Below are 24,873 nucleotides of genomic sequence, written 5' to 3'. Positions count from 1 at the left end.
ATTGCAGTATCATTCAAATGTGTAGTTCAGCGTATGTTCACTTGGAAATACGTGTTCGCTGCTCTGTGCCTTTCCTCTTCTTATTTGCAAACGTGGGAGGATAGATAAATGAAACTTCGAGAACTGTCATGACCTGTAAACTCCTTTGACTGCCCCTCTCTGGCCTGTACCCACCTCTCTCGCACTGGCACTGCTTCATTTCTGTCTGCAAACCTGGCACTTTTCCCAAAGTAGGCATTAATCACCTGACAAAAATAGACATTGCTGGAAAAGCTCAGCAGGCCTGGCAGAAGCTGTGGAGGGACATCAGAGTTAATGTTTTGGGAAAGGGTCACTCAACCTGAAACAGGGTTGAAAATAATCTGCTTTTGTGTCTGATTTACAGCATCTGCAGTTCTTTTGTTTTTTTTTATTGGCCACTCATCACTGACCAGCTGTGATGATGTGCTGGAGGAGATATTTGACTGCAGGGTGCTTCATAGAAACAGCCTTCCTCTCATTAGGTAGGTCTGCCTATGCATGTTCCAGCTACATAACACCAGGCACACTGAATGGGTTCTGAGGAGGGGTCTCTGGACCTGAAACGGTAATTCTGTTTTCTCGTTTGCAGATACTGCCAGACCTGCTGAGCTTCTCCAGCAACGTTGTTTTTGTTCCTGACTGGGTTGTTGTCCCCACCTCTTTCTCGTCCAGGCCCACTACATCGGGGCCACTTTTAGTGACTGTCATACATGTTAAGATCTGCCATTTGTAGTGCACATCTTTGTGGTTTTGTAAGATGCAGGAGTTGTTGGCACAGCCAGGATTTATTAAACATCCCTGAATTATAGAGTCAAATGGAACCAAACCAGACCTTTCAGTTCAAATTGTCCCTGTCGACCGGGTTTTCCAACCTAAACTAGTTCCATTTGCCTGCATTTGGCCTGTATCCCTCGGAACTTATCTTGTGCATGTGCCTGTGCAAATATCTTGCAAATTTGCCTTGGGGAAAGTGGTGCTGAACTTCTGTATTGAACCACTGCAATAGGTACACACTCGATGCTATTCAGAAAGTGAGTTCCAGAAATTTGGGATAACGAAGTGTGGAGCTGGATGAACACAGCAGGCCAAGCAGCATCTCAGGAGCACAAAAGCTGACGTTTCGGGCCTAGACCCTTCATCGATTTTCAGGATCCCTTCCAGGAATTTGACCTGGTGACAGCGATTATGTTTCTGAGTCCAAGTGACTTGGAGGGGAAACTTTCAGAGGGTATGTTCCCATGTAACTGCTGTGCTTGTCCTTCAAGGTGTTAGGTTTGGAAGGTGTGTCAAAGGAGCCTGGGAGAGTAACTTCAGTGCATCTTGTGGGTGGTACTTGCTGCTGCCTGGCTGTGCATAAGTGGTGGAAAGAGCGAATGTTGATGATAGTGGATCCAAGGTTGCTTTGTCCTGGATGATGTCGAGATTCCTGAGTGCTATTTCTGCACTTATTCAAATCAGTTGAGAGTGTTTCATCACACTCCTGGCTTGTGCCTTGAACACAGTAGACAGTGCCATGACTCACCTGGGGCAATGCGGTGGAAATTGACCGGAAACGTCAGCTTTCCTGATCCTCTGGTGCTGCCTGGCCTGCTGTGTTCATCCAGCTTTACACCTTGTTATCTCTGGTTCTCTGCTGCATTGCGCCCCACATGAGTCATTGTCAACTGGTCAGAAACCAATCACAAGACCTTGTTGTCAAGCTGTTATCCCATTCAGCTCCATGGTCTGATTTTTTTTTAATGTTTCACTCAGCCTGTCTGAAGGGAAAGCAACTTTGAACACAGTCAGTGATGTGCTCTTGTAAGTATGATTTCTAAAACTGCTGCCCTGTTTTTACACCTTCTCCTTGTTTTGAAGCCGGATCTCCCTTCTGACTCCAGAAATAAAACAATGTGGTCTTTACAACAGGCTTTGAAGAGCTAGGAGTTGAGTTTTATACTGAAATAGTTCTAGTCACTCATCGTCTTTAGTAGGCACAGTATTTATATGGCAGATCCATTTCAGTTTCTGTTCAATGGTAAATCTCAAAATGTTGATGGTAATTTCATTAGGGGCGGCTCAGTGGTTAGCACTGCTGCCTCACAGCGTTAGGATCGATTCCAGTCTTGGGCGACTGTCTGTGCGAAGTTTGCACATTCTCCCTGTGTCTGTGTGGGTTTCCTCCGGGTGCTCCGGTTTCCTCCCACAGTCCAGAGATGTGCAAGTTAGGTGGATTGACCATGCTAAGTTGCCCCTAGTGTTCAGGGATGTGTAGATCAGGTGGGTTAGAGGGGATGGGTCTGGGTGGGATGTTCTGACGGTCGGTGTGGACTTGTTGGGTCAAAGGGACTGTTTCCGGACTGTAGGGATTCTATGATTCCATTAAACTTCACAGGGGAAAAGGTCAGATTCTCTCTTGTTAGAGATTTCTTTTCCTTCACTCGTGGTACTTAGTTTGGCCAAGTGGGCCCAGTATTTATTGCTCATCCCTAGTTTTCCCCCTTTAGAAGGTGGTAGGGACCTGCCGCCTTGAACCGCTGCAGTCTATGTGCTGTCAGTTGACCGACAATGCTGTTAAAGAGGGAATTCCAGGATTCTTCACTGCAGCTGTGTCAAAATCCTGGAATTCCTTCCGTTACAGCATTGTGGTTCAACTCCTCAGCACGTGCACTGCAGCAGTTCAAGAAGGCAGCTCCTCACCACCTTCTCAAGCAACTAGGGATGGGGAAATAAATGCTGCATCTAATCTGCAGCATCCCGACCCTGAAGGAACTGAAGAAATACTTTCCTTATTATAAAATATCATCGAATTATTTGGTTCATTGTGAGGGGAATTATTCTGTTACTGGAAAATATCCAGGAGCTCTCCATGAACAAGAAGTGAGATCAATTTTCCATCTGGAATTCTCGAACTTTAGAGGAACATTTCATTAAGATTCATCAATCTTTTGAAAAGTAAATGTGGAAAGAGTTCCAGAATATTCTAAATAGTTATGAATCTTCACTTGGAGATTTCTGTGTCTTGGCTTCTGTCTCTTCTACAACCTCAAAATAACTGAAGAATTGCATTTCTGTAGCAATTTTTGCAATCTCTGGATGTCACACCGTATTTCAAGCAAAATAACATATGGCTGTAGTCATGTAGTCATAACATAATGTAGGAAATGTGACAGCCAAGTGAAACAGAGCAAACAGCCATGTTGTAAAGACCTTTACTCTGTGTGTTTATTATGATGCTGATTGAGGGATCAGGGCATTAGGGTTATTATGCCTGCTATGCTTCAAAGTATCAGCTGTGTTGTATATCCACCTGATAGGACAGGTGGAACATGTGATCTGCTGCAGTGTGACGCTCCCTTGGCACTGACCCGCCGGCAGTGTGGCGCTCCCTCGGTGCTGACCCTCCTATAGAAAAGTCAGTGTTCAAGTTCCTTTCAACTAGCCCCGATAGAGGTAGAACAGGTAGATAGCTGACTAGGATGTCTGGTGTTGACATCTAAAAGGACGCCCACATCTAGTCACTGTGACCAACAACCACAGCGCTCACGTGTATGCACACACAGATACACTCCCTCTCACACACTTTCTCCCTCTTCATTACACACACACACACACACACACACACACACACGATTCTAAGAGCCCATGAATCTCTTACCATTTAGGAAAAATCCCTGACTCGCTGATGTAAAGATGTTTGATGTTATGTTACAAACTGTTGATTAAACTGAATCTTCTCACAGCTTCACATTGTCCTGTGTAGAGAGAGATGGTGAAGATAGAGTCTGTGTTGGAGTATCCTGCCAGAGAGCTCAGGGTTTTGAGGAACCACTCTGTTGCATCTCTGCAGGTGGACATTGACGGGGAGTAGTGGAAAGGTTCTAATCACAGCTTAGATCTTGCAGAATTAAAACAAAACAATGAATGAGACTGTGCAGACGCTCAGGGACTCTCTAAACATATTATGGGATATTAAAAGGTCATTGCTCTCTGCATATGTCAGTGTTCAATACCAGTTAGAAGTCATTAAGTTTTCAACGCTGACTATTGTTTTTCTTAATGCATATTTATTGGTCTTTCTTCCTATCACCATTCACCATTGACCAAAGTGTGAGCAAGGCCTGTGCTTGTCATCTGTGATGGTATTACTCTGAAGTCAGTCATACAGCAGGGAAACAGACCCATCAGTCCAACTCATTCACACCAACCAGACATTCCAATCTGACCTTGTCCCAATTGCCAGCATTTGACCCATTTCCCTCTAAACCCTAGATAACAAGGTGTGGAGCTGGGTGAACACAGCAGACCAAGCAGCATCAGAGGAGCAGGGAAAGCTGACGTTTCAGGCCTAGACCCTTCCTATTCACACACCCATCTAGATGCCTTTTAAATGTTGTAACTGTACCAGCCTCCACCACATCCTCTGGCAGCTCATTCCATACGTGCACCACCCTCTGTGTGGAAAAAGTTGTCCCTCAGGTCCTTCTTAAATCATTCCCCTCTCACCTTAAACCTGTAACCTTTAGTTTTGGACTCTCCTACTCTCTGGAAAAGAGCTGTTCACCCTACCCGTGCCCCTCATGATTTTATAAGCCTCTAAGGTCACTCCTTAAGCACCAGCACTCCAGGGACATTAACTCCAGCCTTTTCAGCCCCTCCCTAATACTGAATCCCTTCAGTCCTGGCAACACCTTTGTAAATCTGTTTTGCACACTTTCAAGTTTAACAGCATCCTTCCTATAGCTGGGAGACCAGAATTGAAATCAGTATTCCAAAAGTGGCCTCATCAATATCCTCTATGGCCACAACATGACTTTCCAAATCCTATACTCAATATTCTGACTAATGAAGTCAAGCATTCCGAACACTGCCTTCACCACTCTGTCTACCTGTGACTCTACTTTCAAGGAACTATGAACCTCACCCCTAGGTTTCTGTTCAACAACACTCCCGAGGGCACCACTTACTGTATAAATCCTGCCCTGGTTTGCCTTGGCAAAATGCAACACCTCATTTATCTAGCATAATGGCCATCTGCCAATCACTGGCCTGTTGGCTCATCTGATCAAGGTCCTGTTGTACTTTGAGATAATCTTCACTGTCCACTACACTACCAGTTTTGCTGGCATCTGCAAAGTTACTAACCATACCTCTGACATTCACATCTAAATCATTTATTTATATATGATGAAAAGCAGTGGACCCAGCACCAATCCATATGGCACACTGCTGGTCACAGGCCTTCAGACTGTAAAACATTCCTCCATCACCATTGTCTGTCTCCTACCTTCAGGCCAATTTTGTATCCAATTGGTTGGTTCCCCTGGATCCCATGTGATCAAACCTTGCTAATCTGGCTAACCATTGGAGCCTCGTTGAACACTTCACTGAAGTCCATATAGACAATGTCTATTGCTCTGCCTTCATCAGTCTTCTTTGTCACCTCTTCAAAAAACTCAATCAAGTTAGCGAGGCACAATTTCCCATGCACAAAGGCATACTTACAACCTCTAATCAGTCCATACCTTTCTGAATGCATGTAAATCTGATCCCTCAGAATTCCCTCCAACAACTTACCCAGCACTGACTTAAGTCTGTAGGTTCCCTGGCTTTTCCTTACCACCTTTCTTGAATAATGGCACCATGTTAGTCAACCTCCAGTCTTTTAGCACCTCGCGCTTGACTATCGATTATACAAATATCTCAATGATGAGCCCAGCAAACACTTCCCCTAGCTTCCCACAAAGTTCTGGGAAACACCTGATAAAGTTCCAGGGATTTATGTACCTTTATGTGTTTTAAGACCTCCAGCACCTCCTCTTCTCTAAATGGACATTTTTCAAGATATCACTGTTTATTTCCCCAATTTCCTGAGCTTCCATGTCCTTCTCCACAGTAAATACTGACATGAAATATTTGCTTAGTATCTTGCCTGTTTCCCTAGTTTCTCTAGCCCTTAATGTATTTGTAGAATCTCTTTGGATTCTCCTTAACTCTATTTGTTAAAGCTATTTCATGTCCCCTTTTAACCCTCTGATTTCCTTCCTAAGTATACTTTTCCTGCCCTTATACTTTTCTGGGGATTCATTCAACCCCAGCTGTCTATATCTGGGTAAATGCCTCCTTCTTTTTCTTGACCAGAGCCTCAATTTCTCCAATCATCCAACATACCCTACACCTACCAGTCTTGCCCTTCACACTCGTGGGAACATACTGTCCCTGAACTCTCGTTATCATATTTTTAAAAGCCTCCCACTTTCCAACCATCCCTTTACCTGCGAACAGTCTCCCTCAATCAACGTTTGAAAGTTCCTGTTTAATATCCTAAGAATTGGCCTTACTCTAATTTAGAACTTTAACTCTTTATTCAATTCTGTCCTTTCCATAACTATTCAAAACTGAACATTATGATCATTTTCCCCGAAGTGTCCACCTCCCAGTGACACCTTGATCATTTTCCCCGCTTTATTTCCTAACGGAAAGTCAAGTATTGCTCCTTCTCATGTAGGCATATCCACATATCGAATAAGAAACTTTTCTTGTACACACTTAACAAATTCCTCCCCATCCAAGCCCCTAACACTATGACAGTCCCTATCTATGGTTGGAAAGTTAAAATCCCCTACCATTACAACCCTATTTTTCTCACAGATGTTTGACACTGTCTACATCTTTGTCTCTCAATTTCCTGCTGGCATACCAATGGATGATTATCTCTTTCTTGCTTTTAAGTTCCCCCCCAAATAATTTAACTGGATGATCTCCCAGAAATATCCTCCCTACATAATGTTATCCTGAATCAAAAACGCCACCCCCACTCCTCTCTATTTGTAGCTTTCCTACAGTATCTATACCCAGGAACATTAAGCTGCCAGTCCTGTCCATCTCTGAGTCATGCCTCTGTAATTGCTGTGATATCCCAGTTCCATGTTCCCATGTTCTCAAACATGCCCTGAATTCAGAGATAACAAGGTGTAGAACTGGATGAACACAGCAGGCCAAGCAGCATCAGCGGAGCAGGAAAGCTAACGCTTTGGGCCTACACCCTTCTTCAAAAAAAATGAATTCTCCTGACCTGTCAGGCCTCTTGTATTGAAATAAATGCAGGTTAATTTATCAGTCTTACCTCATTCCCTGCCAAGCTCTTGTCTGATTTGACTATTAGACTTGCTTCCCTTATCTACTGTACCAGCCTCTGCCTTTTCTCTTTTCTCACTGTTGCTTTGCTGTTTCTACCCCCCACCCCTCTCTCCAGTTTAAAGCTCCCCAGCAACACTAGCAAATCTCCCTGCAAGGTGGAACCTGTCCCTCTTATACAGGGCATTTCTACCCCTGAACAGATCCCAGTTTTCCAAAAGTGTGAGTCCTTGCTGCTTGCACCAGCCTCTCAGCCACACATTCACCTGCTCTGTCCTCCTAGTCACCCTTTCATTAGCACATTGCACCTGTAGGAGTCTAGATATTTCTAAGCGAGAACACCTACTTTTTAATTTCCTGTCTGATTTTTTTTCCCTCAGCATGGGGCATGTGATCACTTTTTACCCTGCTTTTTCCTATTCCAACACATAAATTCACCGACGCTCCTGAGACAGCACCTTCCAAACCCAGGAACACTTCCATCCAGAAGGACAAGACCAGCAGACACATGGGAACACCACCCCCTGAAAATTCTGCTCCAAGCCACAGGCCATCCTGACCTGAAAGTATATGACCATTCCTTCAGTGTTGCTGGGTCAAAGTCCTGGAACTCTCCCCTTAATAGCATCGTGGGTGTATCTATACTAAATAAATTAGAAACAATTCAAGAAGGCAGCTCACCACCACCTCCTGTAGGATGGCAAAAGATGGACAGTAGATGCTGGCCCAGTCAGCCTTACCAAAATCCCATAAGAGAATTAAAGAAGTCATCTCCTCCTCCCCGGTTTACAACACTTAATGGTTCTCTCTTGTAGACTGATTACAGTGAATTAGAAACCTACAAATCTCATTTACTCCCTCTTTAGTGTTGGGTTAAATAGCTCCATGCAGATAAGACCATAAGACATAGAAGTGGAAGTAAGGCCATTCGGCCAATCGAGTCCGCTGTCAGCATTGAAGCTGTCAGAGTCAAACATGGCCTTCAGCCCCAAGTACTTTCTTCTCTGTGCCCCATTTCTTCCCACCTCTCCACTGACTTCCATCCCCAGAACATCCCATTCATTTTCAGCTTTGTTCATCCAGTCCTCACCAGATCGTATCCATGAGTGATTTTCACTGCACTGGCAAAATGGATTGTTGAGAAAAGCCAACAAGGAATTTCTTCTGCATTTCCTGCCTTGACTATTTTGACCACATGATGGATGCCCCTTCATCAGCCATCAGGCCCTGGAGTGGGCCTTGAACTTGGGCCTTCTGGCCAAGGGGCAGGGAGGCTATCCAATGCACCAGAGGGCCTCCAGAGCCCCATTAAAATTTGTAAATTTATAAGACTATCCCCCAGTAACTCCCACCTCTTTCTGGTCCCACCCCACCTCCTTCAGAACCAACAGTACTTTTGCTGAGAGATAATGTGAACTGCAGATGCTGGAGAATTCCAAGATAATAAAATGTGAGGCTGGATGAACACAGCAGGCCAAGCAGCATCTCAGGAGCACAAAAGCTGACGTTTGCTGGTTGATTGAAGCCCCCGTCTGACCCACCCAGAACAACTACTGGTTTCTGGGGGTTAAGATTTCACTGAGTTCCAGACAAGACATTTAGGTTAAACTTTTGTCTTGCTATGAATGTTAATCTAGATTGTTGTTCCATGGGAGCAAACTATTGATTTTTCTGCCTCTGTTCTCTTATATATTAGTGCAATTTGAAGATATCACAACAGTTGCAGCCCAGGACCTGCCCAGCATTATGAAGCAGGGTTACTTGGAGAAAAAACGCAGAGGTACGGTATACATGGGGGGAGAATCTCTTTCTCTTTAACATGTTCTCCTCATGACCTTTCCTGGAATTTTGGAAATGCATCTTTACTTCTCCCCCTTCCTCGTGAATGTACTGAATTGTCAAATGAGGAAGGAGTTTGTTTTTACTGCTTTACCCCCAGGACCTGTTTATATCCGACAGAGAGCAATTGGGGGGGAATGTTTCATTCTTAGGATGTCTGTGAAATTTCTGAAAAGCATGAGGTTAGACAGTCTGTACTCGCTCAGTCCTCCCAGTGCCAAGATTCCCACAGTTCAGCAGCTAACAAGCTGTTCTCTGCAGAGTGTAAAGCAGAGAATGAGAGAGTGTAATTCTGGCCGTTGCATCCAGTCCTTGCCTCGTCAGAATATTAATCAGGATGAGATCGAGTCTGTTGATCCAACCTGGAATTCATCTAGCCTGCGCCATATTTACTGGCAGGTTTATACTCCATGTGCTGCTGCCCCCTTGAGGAAAATAACTTTTCCTGCAATCTGTATTTGCAATGAGTGCTGGCATTTATACAACGCCTCCAACAACAAAACTGACTGAAGGCACTCAAAGGAAGCGTAATGAGGAAGACAAAAACCTGGAGGATGAAATATATTGTGGAGAATTGTGAAGTTATGCACTTTGGCAGGAAGAATAGACAAGCTGAAGATGATTTAAATGGAAAAAGACTGCAGAAGGCTACAGAACGCAGGGGTTTGGGAGTCCTTGTGCATGAATCACAGAAGCTAGCAGTCAGTGGGTAAGAGGGAAGTCAAATGGGATGTTGGCTTTCATTTCAAAGAGAATGGAAAAAGGGAGGCTTTGCTAAAACTGTACAAGGCACTAGTCAAACCACAGCTTGAATACTGTGAACAGTTTTGGGCCCCTTATCTAAATACCTGATAGAAGATATACCTGACTTGGAGGCAGTCCATAGAAAGTTCACGAGTCTGAACCTTGGTCTGGAGGGACCCTCTCTTGACGAGAGATTGAGTAGATTAGGCCCGTACTTATTGGAAGATAGAAGATTGAGAGGCAACTTTATTGAAACATAGAAGATTCTTAGAAGACTTAACAGGGTAAATGCTGAGAGATTATCTTCCATTTGTGGGAAAGTCTAGGACCAGAAGACACACTTTCAAAATAAGGGGTCGTACATTTAAGACAGATGGGGAGGAATCTCTTCTCTGAGGGGAATGAATTTATGGAATTCTTTACCACAGAGGGCTGTCGAGGCTGGGTTATTCAGTATTTTCAAGGCTGTAATGGACAGATGCTTACCCAATTAGGGGATCAAGGGTTATGGGGAAAAGACAGGAAAATGGAGTTAAGGATTATCAGATCAGCCGTGATCTCATTGAACAAACAGCAGCCTCAATGGGCTGAAGGGCCATTTCTGTGCGCTATGACTCAATGACTGAGTCTAGGAATGGCCTATTTCTGCTCCTCCATCTTATGGTTTTAAGGTAAAGATGGTCAAACCAAAGGAGGCAATATTGGGAAAAGCTTAAAATCTTTCTCAGCAATGGGGTTCTTAGGGAAGGATTTAAAGAGCTGAAAGAGTTGTTGAGATTCAAACTATGGAATCCAGAGCTTGAGGCAATGATGGATAAATGTGCAGCTAGCAAGTTTGGAGCTACATAGGGAGGCAATGTTGGAGAAATGCTGAGTTTGGAGCCGGGGGTGGGCTGGTCATGTTAGTGCGAGAGGAGTGATATGGATGGGGATGGGAGAAGTCAGAACAGGAAGATGAGCATTTAACATTTGATGTGGTGAGGGACATGAAAGTAACGTTGCTCAATGAGCAATGGGACGATAGGCAGACTAGATTTAAATTTACTCTTCACTATTTTAAATATATATTGTCTTGTCCCTCTGACCTGACTTGTGGAAATAATATTCTGCATTCGCCTTATCTGTACACCATTTATTCTTTTGTATACCTTGGAAAGATTCTTTTTAACTTACTTCTTTCTCAGCACAGAATTTAATCTCCTCTAATCTTTCCTCATAACTCATCCCTTGTGCACTTGCAATCATTCTTGTGCCTTTCCTGTTGATTATCATCAGTGCATTTGCGTTCTATTTAGGAGTGTTGTGTTGTAACCAGAATTAGATGTGTTTCTCCATGTGTAATCTGTGCTGTCACCAACTTTTCCCCAATGCATTGAATCCTTAAAAGTAGCTGCAGCCACTGTGTAAAGGAACCTGAGGGGAAAATATTATCACGATTCGAATCATCCATGAGGTACCTCAGTTAAAATTCTAGCCTTCAGATTATAATAAGAGTAGTGAGCTACTGGAGAAGGTACAAAAAGGGTTTACGAGGCTTTTTCCAAAATGAGGGGGCTATGGCTGTTGGGAGAGACTGGCACAGACCGGAACGCTTTTCTGTAAGAAGTGGAAGGCTGAGGGGTGACCTGATAGACATCTTTACAAATTATGATGGGGTCTGTGGACAGAAAGCTTTTACTTGTCAGTGCAATAGAAACTAGGGGCCATATAGCAGAGGACATGCACTCACTATTTCCAATCCAAGATTCAGATCCCAGGACAAGTAGACAAGGTGATTATTTTTTAAAATATTCATTCATGGGATGAGGGCGTCACTGGCTAGGTCAGCATTTATTGCCCATCCATAATTGCCCAGAGGGCAGTTCAGAGTCAACCACATTGCTGTGGTCTGGAGTCACATATAGGCCAGACCAGGGAAGGATGGCAGTTTCATTTCCTAAAGGACATTAGTGAACCAGATGGGCTTTTGTTTGACAATCAAAATGGATTCATGGTCATCATTAGACTCTCAATTGATCAAGAAGGTAGATCAGAATTATCATTACAAACTGGAGCATTTTTTTGCCCATTGATTTTTGAAGTTACCAATCCGCTAGGATTTCCTTGGAATCTCCAGGAATGAAGGCTAATCTTGCAAATACTGTTTGCACCAAATCTCCAAGAGAAAAGCATTGACCAAGTCAATGAAAAAATAATTTCTTTCTCTTGTAATTTGCTTTCAAACACCATTTTTTTGTAACTTAGAAAAAATATTGGCCATAGAGAAGTAAAGCCTACTTGATCAACAATCAGATCCCATCCGATTGAGTGCCAGCGAGACCACTCCTTTTCTAATTGGGCATGTGGAGGTGAGGCAATACAAGATGGATCTGTTAGACAGCCAATGACAGGAAGGTGGGGTTGGTGGGGGGGGGGGGGGCGGCGGTACAGGGCTGTTGGAGATCCTGCAAAGACACATCCAGGAGCATGTCAGAACAGAGTTGGTGATCCAGATTACAAACTTTCAGCAGGAAAGCTGAGGTAGGTAAAATTGGAAGCTCCCTGTCGAACAAAAACAAACCTCCTGAATGATGGCAAAGTGACCTTGGATTCAATATGTAAGAATCAACAAGCCACAGTAATTTTTTTTAATTTTACAGAATGATCCTGGACATAATAGAGATCAGTAATCAATATCTACAATGTTAGGCTGAGAACAGCACTCTTGGTTAATTAGAGAGATCTGCCGTTCTCTGCAAAAGGCTTTCTCTTTTGCAATCAAGGTTTCAGAAAATTTTGTTGTCAGTTTGAAAGACACTCTCATCTACCAGTATTTCCACAGAGGCCTCGTTTTCCCGTAGCGTCTTATATTGTTTCTTTGTGATCTACACAGCCCATTACACAGGAATACTGTGATTCAGTGTTGTCTTCATTACCCAGGGGAGCACTGCCAGTCTCCATCTCGCAAAGGAGGGCATCAGCCTTTCTTAAAGTTAATTAAGATCAAAATTTTCAGGAACTGGAAATGGCCATAAGCCTGAGCCAACCTGTCTCTTTCATTTTTCCAAACTCCAGCACCCAGCTTTCTTGCCAACTCTTTTTGTGAATACTGAGCTTTTTATGATTCTGAACAAAATAAAACCATTACTGGCTTCAACCAACATCATTCTTTTCGTGATGTCAGTTGAGGGATTAATATTTGCAAGGGCGCTGGGGTGGAGTTGGCGGTGGGGGTGGCAGGGGGGGCGGTGGGGGGAGGCAAGGTTTGAATTTGTCAAATGATGCCCTGGGATCAACCTGGGGTGGGGCAGATGAGACACCCCCCACGAAATGTATTTTACAGAATTAATTTCCATTCCCAGCCTTTTTTTGTCCAGAAGTGATTGATTACAGATTACCATCAGAGCATGATTTCCTCATTTGAGTGTGTATACTTTGTTCTGACTTTGACCCTGTGCATGTGTTTCCAAACTGTTCAGGAGGTGTCCTGACCAATGCCTTTGGTACCTGCAGACTTCACTATTCACATCGTCTCCACCTTCACCCAATATAACAGGAGCTCATCCAAAGCTGTTGTACCTGCTTCTTAACACAAAGCCAATGCAGCTAGGACCCTCAGTGCTGGCCAGCATATTTATCCCTCAACCGACATCATGAAGGGAAGGACCTTGGTTGAAGCCAGTAATGGTTTTATTTTGTTTAGAATTCAAGAAGCTCTGTGTTCACGAGAAGAATGAAGCCACAAGGTTCACGGTTTAAACAAAATAATTTTACCACATAAACATCAAAGAACGTTAATGCTAGAAGCTAAACCCTGTCCGAAAGGGTCACATCAAAGGTATTAAGAGTATAATGAAGATGTGATCATAATTTAGTCATTATTAGACTGAACTGAACTCCATTTCCCACCTTCACCAATTTGAGTTGTGCCTGTAATTGCATGAGACAAAAATGGGAACATTAACCACTTGGTCTGAGCACAATCTCACGCTTTTGTAGAAGGGCCAAGATTGTAAGGGTTTTCTACTTATTTCCATACTGATCCAGTTACACGGTGGTTTAAAAATGTTTTTTTTGGGGGGAGGTGATGGACTATTGGTATTATCACTGGACTGTTAATTCAGAGACCTAGGTAATGTTCTGGGGACCAGGTTCGAATCCCACCACGGCAGATGGTGGAATTTGAATTCAGTAAAATATCTGGAATTAAGAATCTAATGATGTCCATGAATCCATTGTCGATTGTTGCAAAAACCAATCTGGTTCACTAATGTCCTTCAGGAACGGAAACTGCCATCCTTACCTGGTCTGGCCTACATGTGACTCCAGACCCACTGCAGTGTGGTTGGCTCTTGACTGCCCTCTAGCCAATTAGGGATGGGCAATAAATACTGCCTAGCCAAAGATGCCCGCATCCTGTTGATGAATAAAGGGAAAAAATGCACATGTTTCATGCTCGGTCCCTCCATGGCCTTGCCTCTCTCTGTCTGGAATCTCCTCCAGTCCCCTCCATCTACTCAGATCTCATCATTCCTCCAGTTGACCATCTGTACCACCCCCTCCAACCTAGTTTTAATCATTCTGCCATCGGAGGCTGTGTCCTCTGGAACCACCTCTCTAAACCTGTCGGTAATTCTTTCATTTTGCTCCTGAAGATGTTTTATTGTCAGAACAGGGCATGTGAAAGTTAGCAAAGTGGAATTATATCATAATTAAACAATTGGCAAAATCCTGCCAGTGCTGGAAACCTGAAACGGGCAGAGAGAAAGATGGAATGCTGGAGAAACTCAGCAGGCCTATCAGTGTGGCAGTGTCTGTGGAGAGAGAAACAAAGTTAACATTTTGAGTCCACTATGACCCTTCTTTGGAACTGATATCATCATTAATCCTGATCCAGTCCTTTAACAATATTTTGGTGGGTTTCATCTGGCTGCTGTAGTTTCCATCCACAGTCCAAAGATGTGTGGGTTAGGGTGGTTTGGTCATGCTAAATTGCCCATTGTGTGCAGGGATATGCAGGTTAGGTAGGTTAGCCATCGGAAATGCAGGCTTAGAGAGATAGGGTGGGGGATGGATCTGGGTGGGATATTCTTTGGAATTTCAGTGTGTACTGGATGGGCCAAATGGCCTGATTCCACACTTCAGGGATTCTTAAAATTTGTGCACTTCCAGCCGAATCATTGTGTTAGGGGCTTGGGGGCTAGAATGGGGCAGGTGGGAAGAAACAGTTCCTTTTTAATCTCTCGATTTTAAACATTTTTGAGAGTTACACTTTGACAGTTCTTCTGTTTCTTTTTCTAGATCACAGTTTCTTCGGATCCGAATGGCAGAGGCGTTTCTGTGTGTTGAACGCAAATATATTCTATTATTATGGCAGTGAGAAAGGTATCAATGCTATCCTTGCAATGTCTTCACCTTTTCCTAAACTGGGCTGCAGCTGAAAGGTAGATTTTTCCAGAGATAACGGAGAGTCATATGGTGGTAATCAGCTGGAGACCGTTCGGCCTATTGAATCTGCACTGCCTCTCCTAGGAGTATTGTGATGGTGCCATTTTCTGCCTGTTCCCCTGACTCTTCCTTGCCCTTTGTGTATGGATACACATCATCCCATTTCTGGCAACGTGGGATTTCATCGTCTATCCCAGATTAGCCCTGAGAGTCGGTGCAACTGAATGGTTTGCTTGGCTTTAACAGAAGGTTAAAAGACCCTCCCCCAAATCCTGTCCACCATTGACAGGGCACAACTCAAGATGAGTGGATGAGTGCAGCCCCAACATCACTGAAGAAGCTTGACACCATCCAGGCCAAAGCAGCCCGTTGCACCACCTTCAGCATTGACACACAGTGGCAGGAATGTATATTGCACCAAGTTACTTTGGGAGGACCTCCCAAGCCCCGTGACCTGTACCACCGAGAAGCACAAGAGCAGCACCCCCCTGGCAACACTGCCATTTACAGGTAGCCCTCCAAGGGACACAGCGTCCTGACATACAGCAGTGGGTGGAATCGTCTGGACCTGCCAGCATGGTTTAAAAAGGCAGGTGTGAGGCCAAAATTCACTTTTCTCACAGCAGCCTAAAGTTGTGATGCTATGCTCTCAGAATGTTTTTCAGGTTGGTCAGTTTTTCTGAACTTGATGCTTAAGAGCCTGTTCGGTTTTATTGTCAATGAATAATTACAAACTCCCTGGTCCAATTGAATTACACTCACCAATGTAATCTAGTTGGTCGTAAACAGGAAACGTGAGTGTTCGATAAGGGGTGAATGAGTACACGACCTACACCATAGCACTGTGCGTACAAACTTTGTCACTAACTCGGCCCCTTCTTAACCAACCCATTTCTTTGTGCAACCTCTTAGTGTCAGTGGTGTGCCAACCAAAGCAAGGCAGACACAATTAACTGACACCATCAGACATCACCAGGGCCAAACTAACTCAACATGAGGCCGAACTCAAATGGTTCAGAAAAAGTTGGTTGATTTAGAGAGCAGTAGGGAATGGGACAGAAAGGGCCTGGTTGTTGGGGTATAAGAAGGATGCTGGGGAATGGAGGGAGAAAGCTGGGATGCAGGGATGGGGGCCAAAGGGCAAGGAAAGGAGGGAGCTGCATATTTAGGCTGGAGGTCCCCATTGGGTAATTAGGTGAGCTGAAGATGGAGGAACTGGAGGTGAATAATGGGCAGGGTGAGGCTGGGGGTTCTGGAGGGGAGTGGAGTCAGGGGAAAGAGCAGGAGTATTGGGAGAGAGAGTTAAAGAAGCAATTGTTATGAACGGGTTTGAGAAAGGACAGAGGGGACTGAGAACGCCATTGACAGTGATGGGGGAAAGATGTTGTGCAGAGGGGGAGGGGAGTGAATGAAATGAAAACTTACAACTTCCATGTCTCTCTGAAATTAGTCTGTATAGGAAGGACTCTCAGAGCAATGGGAAGGGGCCCTGAGCTGATTTGCCCATGTTCCTGCACAGCCCGAACCCCTGGTCCCCAAACTGACACAGTCACAGCCCAGGCTGAACCAGACCATCAGGGGAGCACTCGGTTAGTGTCTGAGCTCTGAACGGAACTGCTCACTGCAGAATAAAGGAGAATGAGCTCCGCCAACTAGAAACAACGACATCGCCGTCATTCACACTGAACACCAACACCCCTCATTAACCCTGAGCACTGACAGACCCCCATCCGTCCCGAACACCGACGCTGCCAGGGTCCACGTGATGGAGTGCAGCTTCTCTGTTGATGCTGATGTTCCTGCTGGGACCAGTTGTTCCACAATTGCTCCCCCCCCCCCCCCCACCCATTCCGCAGTCAGCCAAGTTCCGGAGCCATGACATTGTGGAGCTGCAGTGACCTTGACCTTGCTCCCTCTGCTCTTGCCGTTTGTACACAGTCCCTGGCTCCTTTTGCTAGACGTTCCCTGGCTCTGCCTCTGAGTCTCTGTCAGCCCATTGATGGCGAAGACATTGCATCTCCAGATTACTGCCCGAGCCGCATGCCAACTGGCATTGAGTTGCGAGAATAAGGGGAGTAAATGTGAGGCTAAAGGAGGAACGCCATGAAGGGGTTCCTCTTCATGGGGCACCGGCATCAGTATTGGAACAGGAGGGATCTGTACCGCTGGGATGGTCTCCACCTGAACTGACCTGGGACCAATGTTCGAGCAGAAAGGGTAAATAGGCTGGTCAACAGGACTTTAAACTAGAACGTTGATGGTGGGGGGAATGGTGAAACTTGCCCCAGTGTGAAACTAAGCAGCAGGTTAACATCTGTTGGTGGTGAATTCAACTACATGGGAAGTTAAGAAAAAAATGAAAAGAAAGGAAAACTCAGCAGTTATTGAAGTCTCTAGCACCCAAAATAGGACGGTGTGTTTGGAAAGGGTTAGGAATCAAGCACACTGGATAAACGAATGACAATGAGAAGAGGGACAGCCAATACAGGACTGAAGGTGCTGTACCTGAACGCATGCAGTGTACAACATAAGGTAAATGAGTTTGTGGCAGAGATTGAAATTGGCACTGATGATGTGGTGAGCATCACAGAGACCTGGTTGCAAGGGGATCAGGATTGGAGCTAAGTATCCAAGGATTTGCATCCTATTGAATATTGAAATCAGGTGGGCAGGTGGGTAGGGTTGCCTTCGTATAAGAAATGAAATTAAATCAATTGCAGGAAATGAAGTAGGGTCGGATGTTAGAGGTGTGGGTAGAGTTGAGGAACTGCAAACATAGATAAACCATAATGTGAGTTAGATAGAGGTCTCCAAGCAGTAGTCAGGATTTGGGAACAAGATACACCAGGAGATAGAAAAGGGGTGTAAAAAAGGTAAGGTCACAGTGATCGTGGGGATTTCAATCTGCAGGTGCACTAGTAAAATCAGATTGGTAGTGGATCACAAGGAAAGGAATTTGTGGAATATCTATGGCTTTTTGGAGCAGTTCATGGTGGAGCCCACAAAGGAACAGGTAATAGTGGATTTAGTGTTATGCAGTGAGGGAGACTTGATAAGGGAGCTTAAGGTAAAGGAACCCTTAGGAGGCAGTGATCATAAGATGATAGAATTTACTCAGCAGTTTGAGAGGGAGAAGATAGAATCAGAGGTAACGGTATTTCAGCTGAATAAAGGCAGCTGCAGACACATGAGGAAGGAGCTGGACAGAATTTGCAGGAAAGACAGTGAACAGCAATGGCAGGAATTTCTAGGAGTGACTTGGGAGACACAGCAAAAATTCATTCCTAGGAAGAAGCAGCGTTCTGAAGCAAGGCTGAGGCAACCATGGCTGACGTGGGTGGTCAGGGGCAGCATAAAAGCAAAAGAGAAAGCATATAACATGGCAAAGGATAGTGGAAAACCAGAAGGTTGGGAGCCTACAAAGACTAAGAGAGGGCAATGAAAAAAGAAACAAGGAGGGAGAAGATTAAATGTGACGGTAAGCTGGCCAGTAATATAAAAGAAGACTGTAAGAGAGTTTCTTTAGGTATGTAAACGGCAAAACAGAGGCAAAAGTGGACATTGGGCCGGGGGAGAGGTAGTAATGGAGAACAGACAAATGGTGGAGGAACTGAATAAGTGTTTTGTGTCAGGCTTCACAGTGGAAGATGTGAGCAATATCCCAAAAATTCAAAAGATTCAGAGGGCTTGGGGCAGAGGTGAGCAAGGTGTCCATTAACAAAGAGAAGGTGCTAGAAAAATTAGAAGGTCTGAAGGTGGATAGATCATCTGGACCAGATGGACTGGACCCACGAGTTCTGAAGGAGATTGGTGAGGAGATAGTGGAGACGTTAATGGTGATCTCAGTAGGAGTAAGGCAGAAGATAGGAAATTACAGGCCAATTAGCCTGTCCTTGGTCGTGGGTAAGATTTTGGAGCTAATTGTGAAGGATGAGATTTCTGAATATTTGCAAGTGTATAGTAAAACAGGGCAAAGTCAACATGGTTTCATCAAGGGGAGGCCATGCCTGACAAATCTGCTAGAACTCTTTGAGGAAGTAACGAGCAAGGTAGACCGAGGAGAGTCCATAAATGTGATATACCTGGACTTCCAGAAGGCCTTTGACAAGGTGCTGCACAGGAGGCTGCTGAGTAAGATAAGGGCCCATGGTGTTAGAGGCAAGGTGCTAGCATGGATAGAAGATTGGCTGTCTGGCAGAAAGCAGAGAGTGGGGATAAAGGGCTCTTTCTCAGGATCTAATAGAAACTTATAGAGTAATGAACAGCCTGGACATAGTGGATGTTGGGAGGATGCTTCCATTGGTAGGAGAGACTAGGGCCCGAGAGCACAGCCTTAGAGTAAAGTGAAGACCTTTTAGAACAGAGATAAGGAGAAACTTCTTCAGCCAGAGAGTGGTGAATCTATGGAACTCACTGCCACAGAAGACTGTGGAGGCCAGGTCACTGAGTACATTTAAGACTGAGGTAGACAGATTCTTGATTGTCAAGGGGATCAAGGGTTACGGGGAGAAAGCAGGAGAATGGGTTTGAGGAACTTATCAGCCATAATTGAATGGTGAAGCAGACTCATTGGCTGAATGACCTTATTTTTACTCTTATGTTTTATGATCTTATGTCAAGCATCCCACTACTCCCCACGTGGGCCCATTCTTGCTTATTGTACACAGTCTTCTGCAGCAAAAGGAGAGAAAGGTGAAGAGACATTGGCGTGGGTACATTGCGCACTCTTCCTGCATTGATAGACCCAGACTGAGAGGGTAATCCCCAGAACTGGGATTGTCCGTGTGTGTTCCTAGGGAGAAGAATGTGCTGTGGGGTCCTCAGGAATCAGAAGGCTCTGACTGAAAGCAGTTTCTGTGCCATCAAAGAGCAGAGTCGATGTGAATTAGTCAAATCTGATGTGATGTGTGTGCCGGAGATCCCTGGGATCTGTTCATCCTGAAGCCATGTTTTGTGATTGTTTGCTTGTCCCATATAAGCCTTTGGTGAGAAGCTATCAGATATACACATTCCCTTGTTGTAATGAAAGGCCAGCGAAGCTGCTGAGTGTAGAAGCTCCTTTTGTGTTTTAAGGGCCAGGTGAACATGACAGACATGTCTGAGGCAGTGGCACTGCGGTGCCAGAGCTAGACTGGCAGCGGCAATGATGTGGCAGACAATGACTGGGGCATCAGTTGGAGATGCCTGGCACCCAATCTTGTCCTGGGCAGTGGTAACAATGTTAACTCATGCTCAGGGGGCATGAAGCATTGAGCGGGCAGAGGGATAGTTTCTCCAAGGACTAGAGCAATTCAAGAAGGCAACCCACCACCACCTTCTCAGGGGCAATGGGGAATGGCCAATACCTGCTGCCCTAGTCAGTGATGCCCACATTCCATGAAGGACTAAAATGAAATGCCCTGGTGGAACCCAGTGGATCATTCATCCTGTGGTGGCATTAGGGTCAGTTTCTCCTGAAACAGCAATGGTTGCTGACCTCCACAGCCACCCTTGATTTCCTTTGTCCTCCTTTTGCCATCCCTGGGGAGCAGCACTTCCGTTCACTCCTGGTCAACCTTCCAGAGAACCGTTTGGGAGACCTTGCTGAACATCGATGCAGCTTTTTAGTCTGACAGCCTGTGGGTGGGGGAGGTGATGAACTGAGCTGGAGTGATGCTCCTGGGTTACAGAGAGTGACGAAAATGTCCATGTGCCTTTTCAACCAGGTGTCCAGAAGATACTGGAAAAAGGAAGCTTGCAAAACTTTGTGTCTGTCAGCCTGTAAAATTCTGATTTTTACCTGCTGTTGCATGCTTCATGAGTTCAGAAGAACATTATTGTGACAAAACATCAATGCCCCACCAACCACCGCCCCCCAACCCAATGCAAATATCTCCTGCTATTGGCTTGCTGCCAAACTTAGCCTCAAAAAAAACAAACATGTTTGTTCCTTCATTGTCACTGGGTCAAAATTCTGGAATTCCCTCCCAAAGGGCATTGTGGGTCTACCCTACAGCATAGGAACTGCAGCGGTAGCTGATCACCATCTTTTCAAGGGGCAACTAGTGATGGGCAATAAATGCTGGGCCCAGCCAGCAACACCCACATTATGTGAACAGGTAGAGTACACACTGAGTTACAGCATGGTACTGACTACTGCATTCAAACTATTGCATTTCTGAGGCTTTGGAGTGTAGTTGTAGTTGAGTTACTTGTTGCAATATTCCAACTTTGTCCATTTTTTTTGTAGATAAACAACAGCGAGGTGCCTTTTACCTCTATGACGCTTATCTAGTTTCCAATCTTCGAAAAGATTCCAAGAAGAACGCCTGCTTTGAGATTATCAGTTCAGACAGAAAGATTTATCAGGTATGAACTCGCCCTCAGTTTGGGAATTTCTTGGTAAGTGCGAGGTGAAAGAGTTCAATGAAATCGTTTCAAAGTATTTGAATGAATTAAGAACTGAAATTTTATCGCTCCTTTCACAACCTCAGGGCCGTTAGACTTTTTATAGCTGGCGGAGTCCTTTTTAAGAATAGTTCCTGTTACAATGTAGGAAACAACGTAGCAACCAATTTCGTCACAGCAAGCTCCCACACATAGCAATTAGATACCGAGAATGTAAAACAAAAACACTGCTACTTTTGAAGTATTACATCCATCAGAAAGGGCAGACAGGGTCACTTTCTTTTGACATTTCATCCAGAAAACAGAATCCCCGACATTGCAGCTCGTTGTCAGTCCTGCAGGGAGAGAAACTCTCTGGCCTGTCTCAGCGCAGGGAGTGTTCCTAGCTGCATTATGATAGATGATAAGGTAACTATCAATCATTGCTAGTGAAGTGCCTGGTTTAGGTGTTCAGATAATAACCATTATGCTCATTATCCCTGTCACCTTTCAGCCTGGGGTTAAATGTATTATTACTCTGAGATTATAAATTGTAGTGAAATATTTCTCCTTAGTTTACTGGCACAAAACTGAGGCACAAATCCATTCTTCAAAATCACTCACTACCTTTCTTTGCCCCACTTTAAGATGCTCCTTAAAACTTCAGCTTCCACAAAGTTTCTCATAATCTGTTCCAATATCATCTTGTGTAGTTCAACATCAAGCTTTGTGATCCCACTCCCATGAAACAATATGGGAGATTCTCACTTTGTTATATGCCCTGTATAAATACCTCTGCAGCATTTAAGAGGGAACCCCATGAAGGATATTGTGTCTTCTTACTTTATAGGGTTCGCAGTAAACGTGACCCCAAAGCTACAGAGGATGTGAATGAGCTACTGCCCTGCTCCTTGCTGTCTTTCACCTCCTTCTTAAGACCCTGAAATGTGTATCCATGGAGATCGCTGTCCATCTCTTTCTTCATCACAGTCTTCTGCTCTTCAACCTGCTACCCATTAAAAACCAAATCGATTTTTAAATCAGCAAGTTGAAATCTGTGTCTGTTGAGTGGTCACTGTAGCTGATGTGTATGCATTCACCCTGCTGTACTGTATTAGATTGTCAGTGCATTCCCCGCCACAATGTCAGATCTCTCTGGCGCCACTTCAAACATCTATAAATTGGATATCATTAGATTTATAGTGAGTGGAATTGTTAGCCAGAATGAAAGAGAGACGCTGGCAATAGAGGTGCTGCTGAAGGTGTATAAAATTTCAGGAGGTGGTTTCACTTTTTGATTGAAATGGTCAACTGTCTTTTTTAAATTCCACCCAGTTGCAATGAAGCAATTCTGCAAGGTGCTGTGCATCTAACACAATTGCTAACGTGCATGCAACAAAACAAAGCATTTATCACATGACTGAGTGTACCATCCTTTTGTCGTACGATCCCACCGCGCCCCCACCCCAAGATTTTCTCCTTTTAACGAAACCACAACTTGAAGGGTCAAATAGGTTGCACAAATTTCCACTGAGCTCTGTTGAGTTGGGAGGCTGACTGATCTAATCAAATCCTGTAAAGTAGTAAAGGGATTTGTAGCATGGATACAGAGAAACTATTTCCTCTGGTAGACGGAGAAAGGAAAAGGGAGACCGTGTATTAAAACTGGACTCAGTCATTCTGGGATAAGGTCAGGAAGCATTTCCTCTTTGCTTATGCTGGGCTATGTTCAGTGTAGGTCTCCATAATAAAGTGTGGATCTTCTTAACTTTAAGGGATTCTTCAAAAGAGAGGATTCGCTAATAAAGCAAAATTTTCCTTCTGTGTTTTTGGTTGCACTTCAGCCCCACGCTCCTGATCTTTGGGCACCCGGTGCGAAGGGGAGCAGGCAGCTTGGAGGATCTTCTCCTGGGCCTGGCCATTAACAGGTCCAGGCAATGGGCCATGGAAGGGGTCACTATGGCCGACTGCCTGCCCATCTTCCATGGTTACGTCTGCACCTGGGTGCCCCTGGGGAAGGAGCACGTGGCATGCATTGGTGCTGTCAATGCCCTTCGGGAGAGGTGGGCACTGTGGCATATGGAGTGCCTTCTCTCCCCCTCCAATTCCATTTTGGTTTGATCCCTAGCCTCTCCCTCACTCTTTCTTTCACATATGCACTGCTGCTAAAGGGCCTGTGCTTGATTCTGATGCTTTGGTCACGTGGCTGTTTTCCCTGGTGGTGGAGTGTTAATAAAGCTATTTGCACACCTGGTTTTTTTTTATTGTGTCTCACACCTGCACATGTGCAACAAAAGTGCTGGCTGCTGCAGGGGAGCAACTGACAAATAAACGCTGACAATGACTGGAATGGGCCTGTGTTGTCTGGAACCTGGTAGAATGGTCTGATAGAAGCATACAGCAAGGGTTACCAGAGTAACTGCTGAGCAACCAGTCCCACAGGCTGGAGCATCCAGAATGAGGAGACACCTTTACAGGGTGTGGGTCAACCATTTAGCATTGAGGTGAGGAGTAATTTCTTCGCTCGGATGGTTCTGAGTCTTTGCAATTTTCTACTCCAGAGATCTGTGAATTCTCTTTCGTTGAGCTGAGCGGACCCAGGATATTTGGAGTTTTGTGGAAGCTCAGCAGTGATTTTATTGAGTGGTGCATCAACCATGAGGGGCTGAATGGCCTCCTCATGCTACTATTTCCTGTTGTGTTCCTCACAGGAAAGGGAGTAGAGAGCTACAACTCACTTCCCTGGCGAAGGATGTAGTGCTAAAGGACAGAGACGGATTGTTCAAGAGGCTGGTGAAGTTTGTATTAGGTGAGGACATTGCGGATTACAGCACTGCGATGGGGAGATGGAGCTAGGACAGAGGCCAGAATGATGAATGAGTGGAATAGTGGTGGGAGGGGGTTGAGGGCTGGGGGATGGCAGGTGCGTTGTGAGGTGGGGATGTGGGAAGCTGGAGTGTTGGTGGATTTGCCATCTCTGCTAAAAAGATTCTGCGGAACTGATGTGAAGAAGAGCAAGGCTTTTGTCCCAGCAGTCCTGTCAATATTTGTTCTTCAATGGAAACTTTCAAAGAAAGCAGACAATCTCTTTGTTGTTGTGAGATATTACAGTGTACAAATTAGTAGCTATGCTTCCTGCATTATAGCAGCGACCACATGTGAGAAATTGTTTTACATGTAATTGACTGTGAAATACTTTGGGCTGTAATCCAAGGCTGTACAGAAATACAGGTCACTCTCTGTTGTTTCTTTCTTTGGACATTGCGATAGGTCTTGTGCCCATGAATGTATCTGCCCAGAGTTTTCAGTCTTATTCTTCCAGTAATGCAAGTTTACTGGTGAAATGGAAATAGAAATAGA

At 44.7% G+C, this 24,873-nt stretch overlaps 1 protein-coding gene across 2 annotated transcripts in view; it reads left to right on the top strand.

Moving 5' to 3' along the window:
• Positions 1–24,873, top strand: part of skap1 (src kinase associated phosphoprotein 1) — a 389,377-nt gene that overhangs the window by 235,440 nt on the left and 129,064 nt on the right. For both annotated transcript variants that reach the window (XM_048560760.2, XM_059638690.1), the window contains exons 5-7: positions 8,834–8,917; positions 15,001–15,084; positions 21,377–21,495. In XM_048560760.2, coding sequence (XP_048416717.2) covers positions 8,834–8,917; positions 15,001–15,084; positions 21,377–21,495 — 287 coding nt within the window. The remainder of the gene's footprint in view (positions 1–8,833; positions 8,918–15,000; positions 15,085–21,376; positions 21,496–24,873) is intronic.

The sequence above is a fragment of the Stegostoma tigrinum genome, chromosome 31 (genome assembly GCF_030684315.1).
Source record: "Stegostoma tigrinum isolate sSteTig4 chromosome 31, sSteTig4.hap1, whole genome shotgun sequence".
Lineage (NCBI taxonomy): Eukaryota > Metazoa > Chordata > Chondrichthyes > Orectolobiformes > Stegostomatidae > Stegostoma > Stegostoma tigrinum.
Note: the sequence above shows the minus strand (reverse complement) of the source record. Positions and strands in the feature narration are given on the sequence as shown.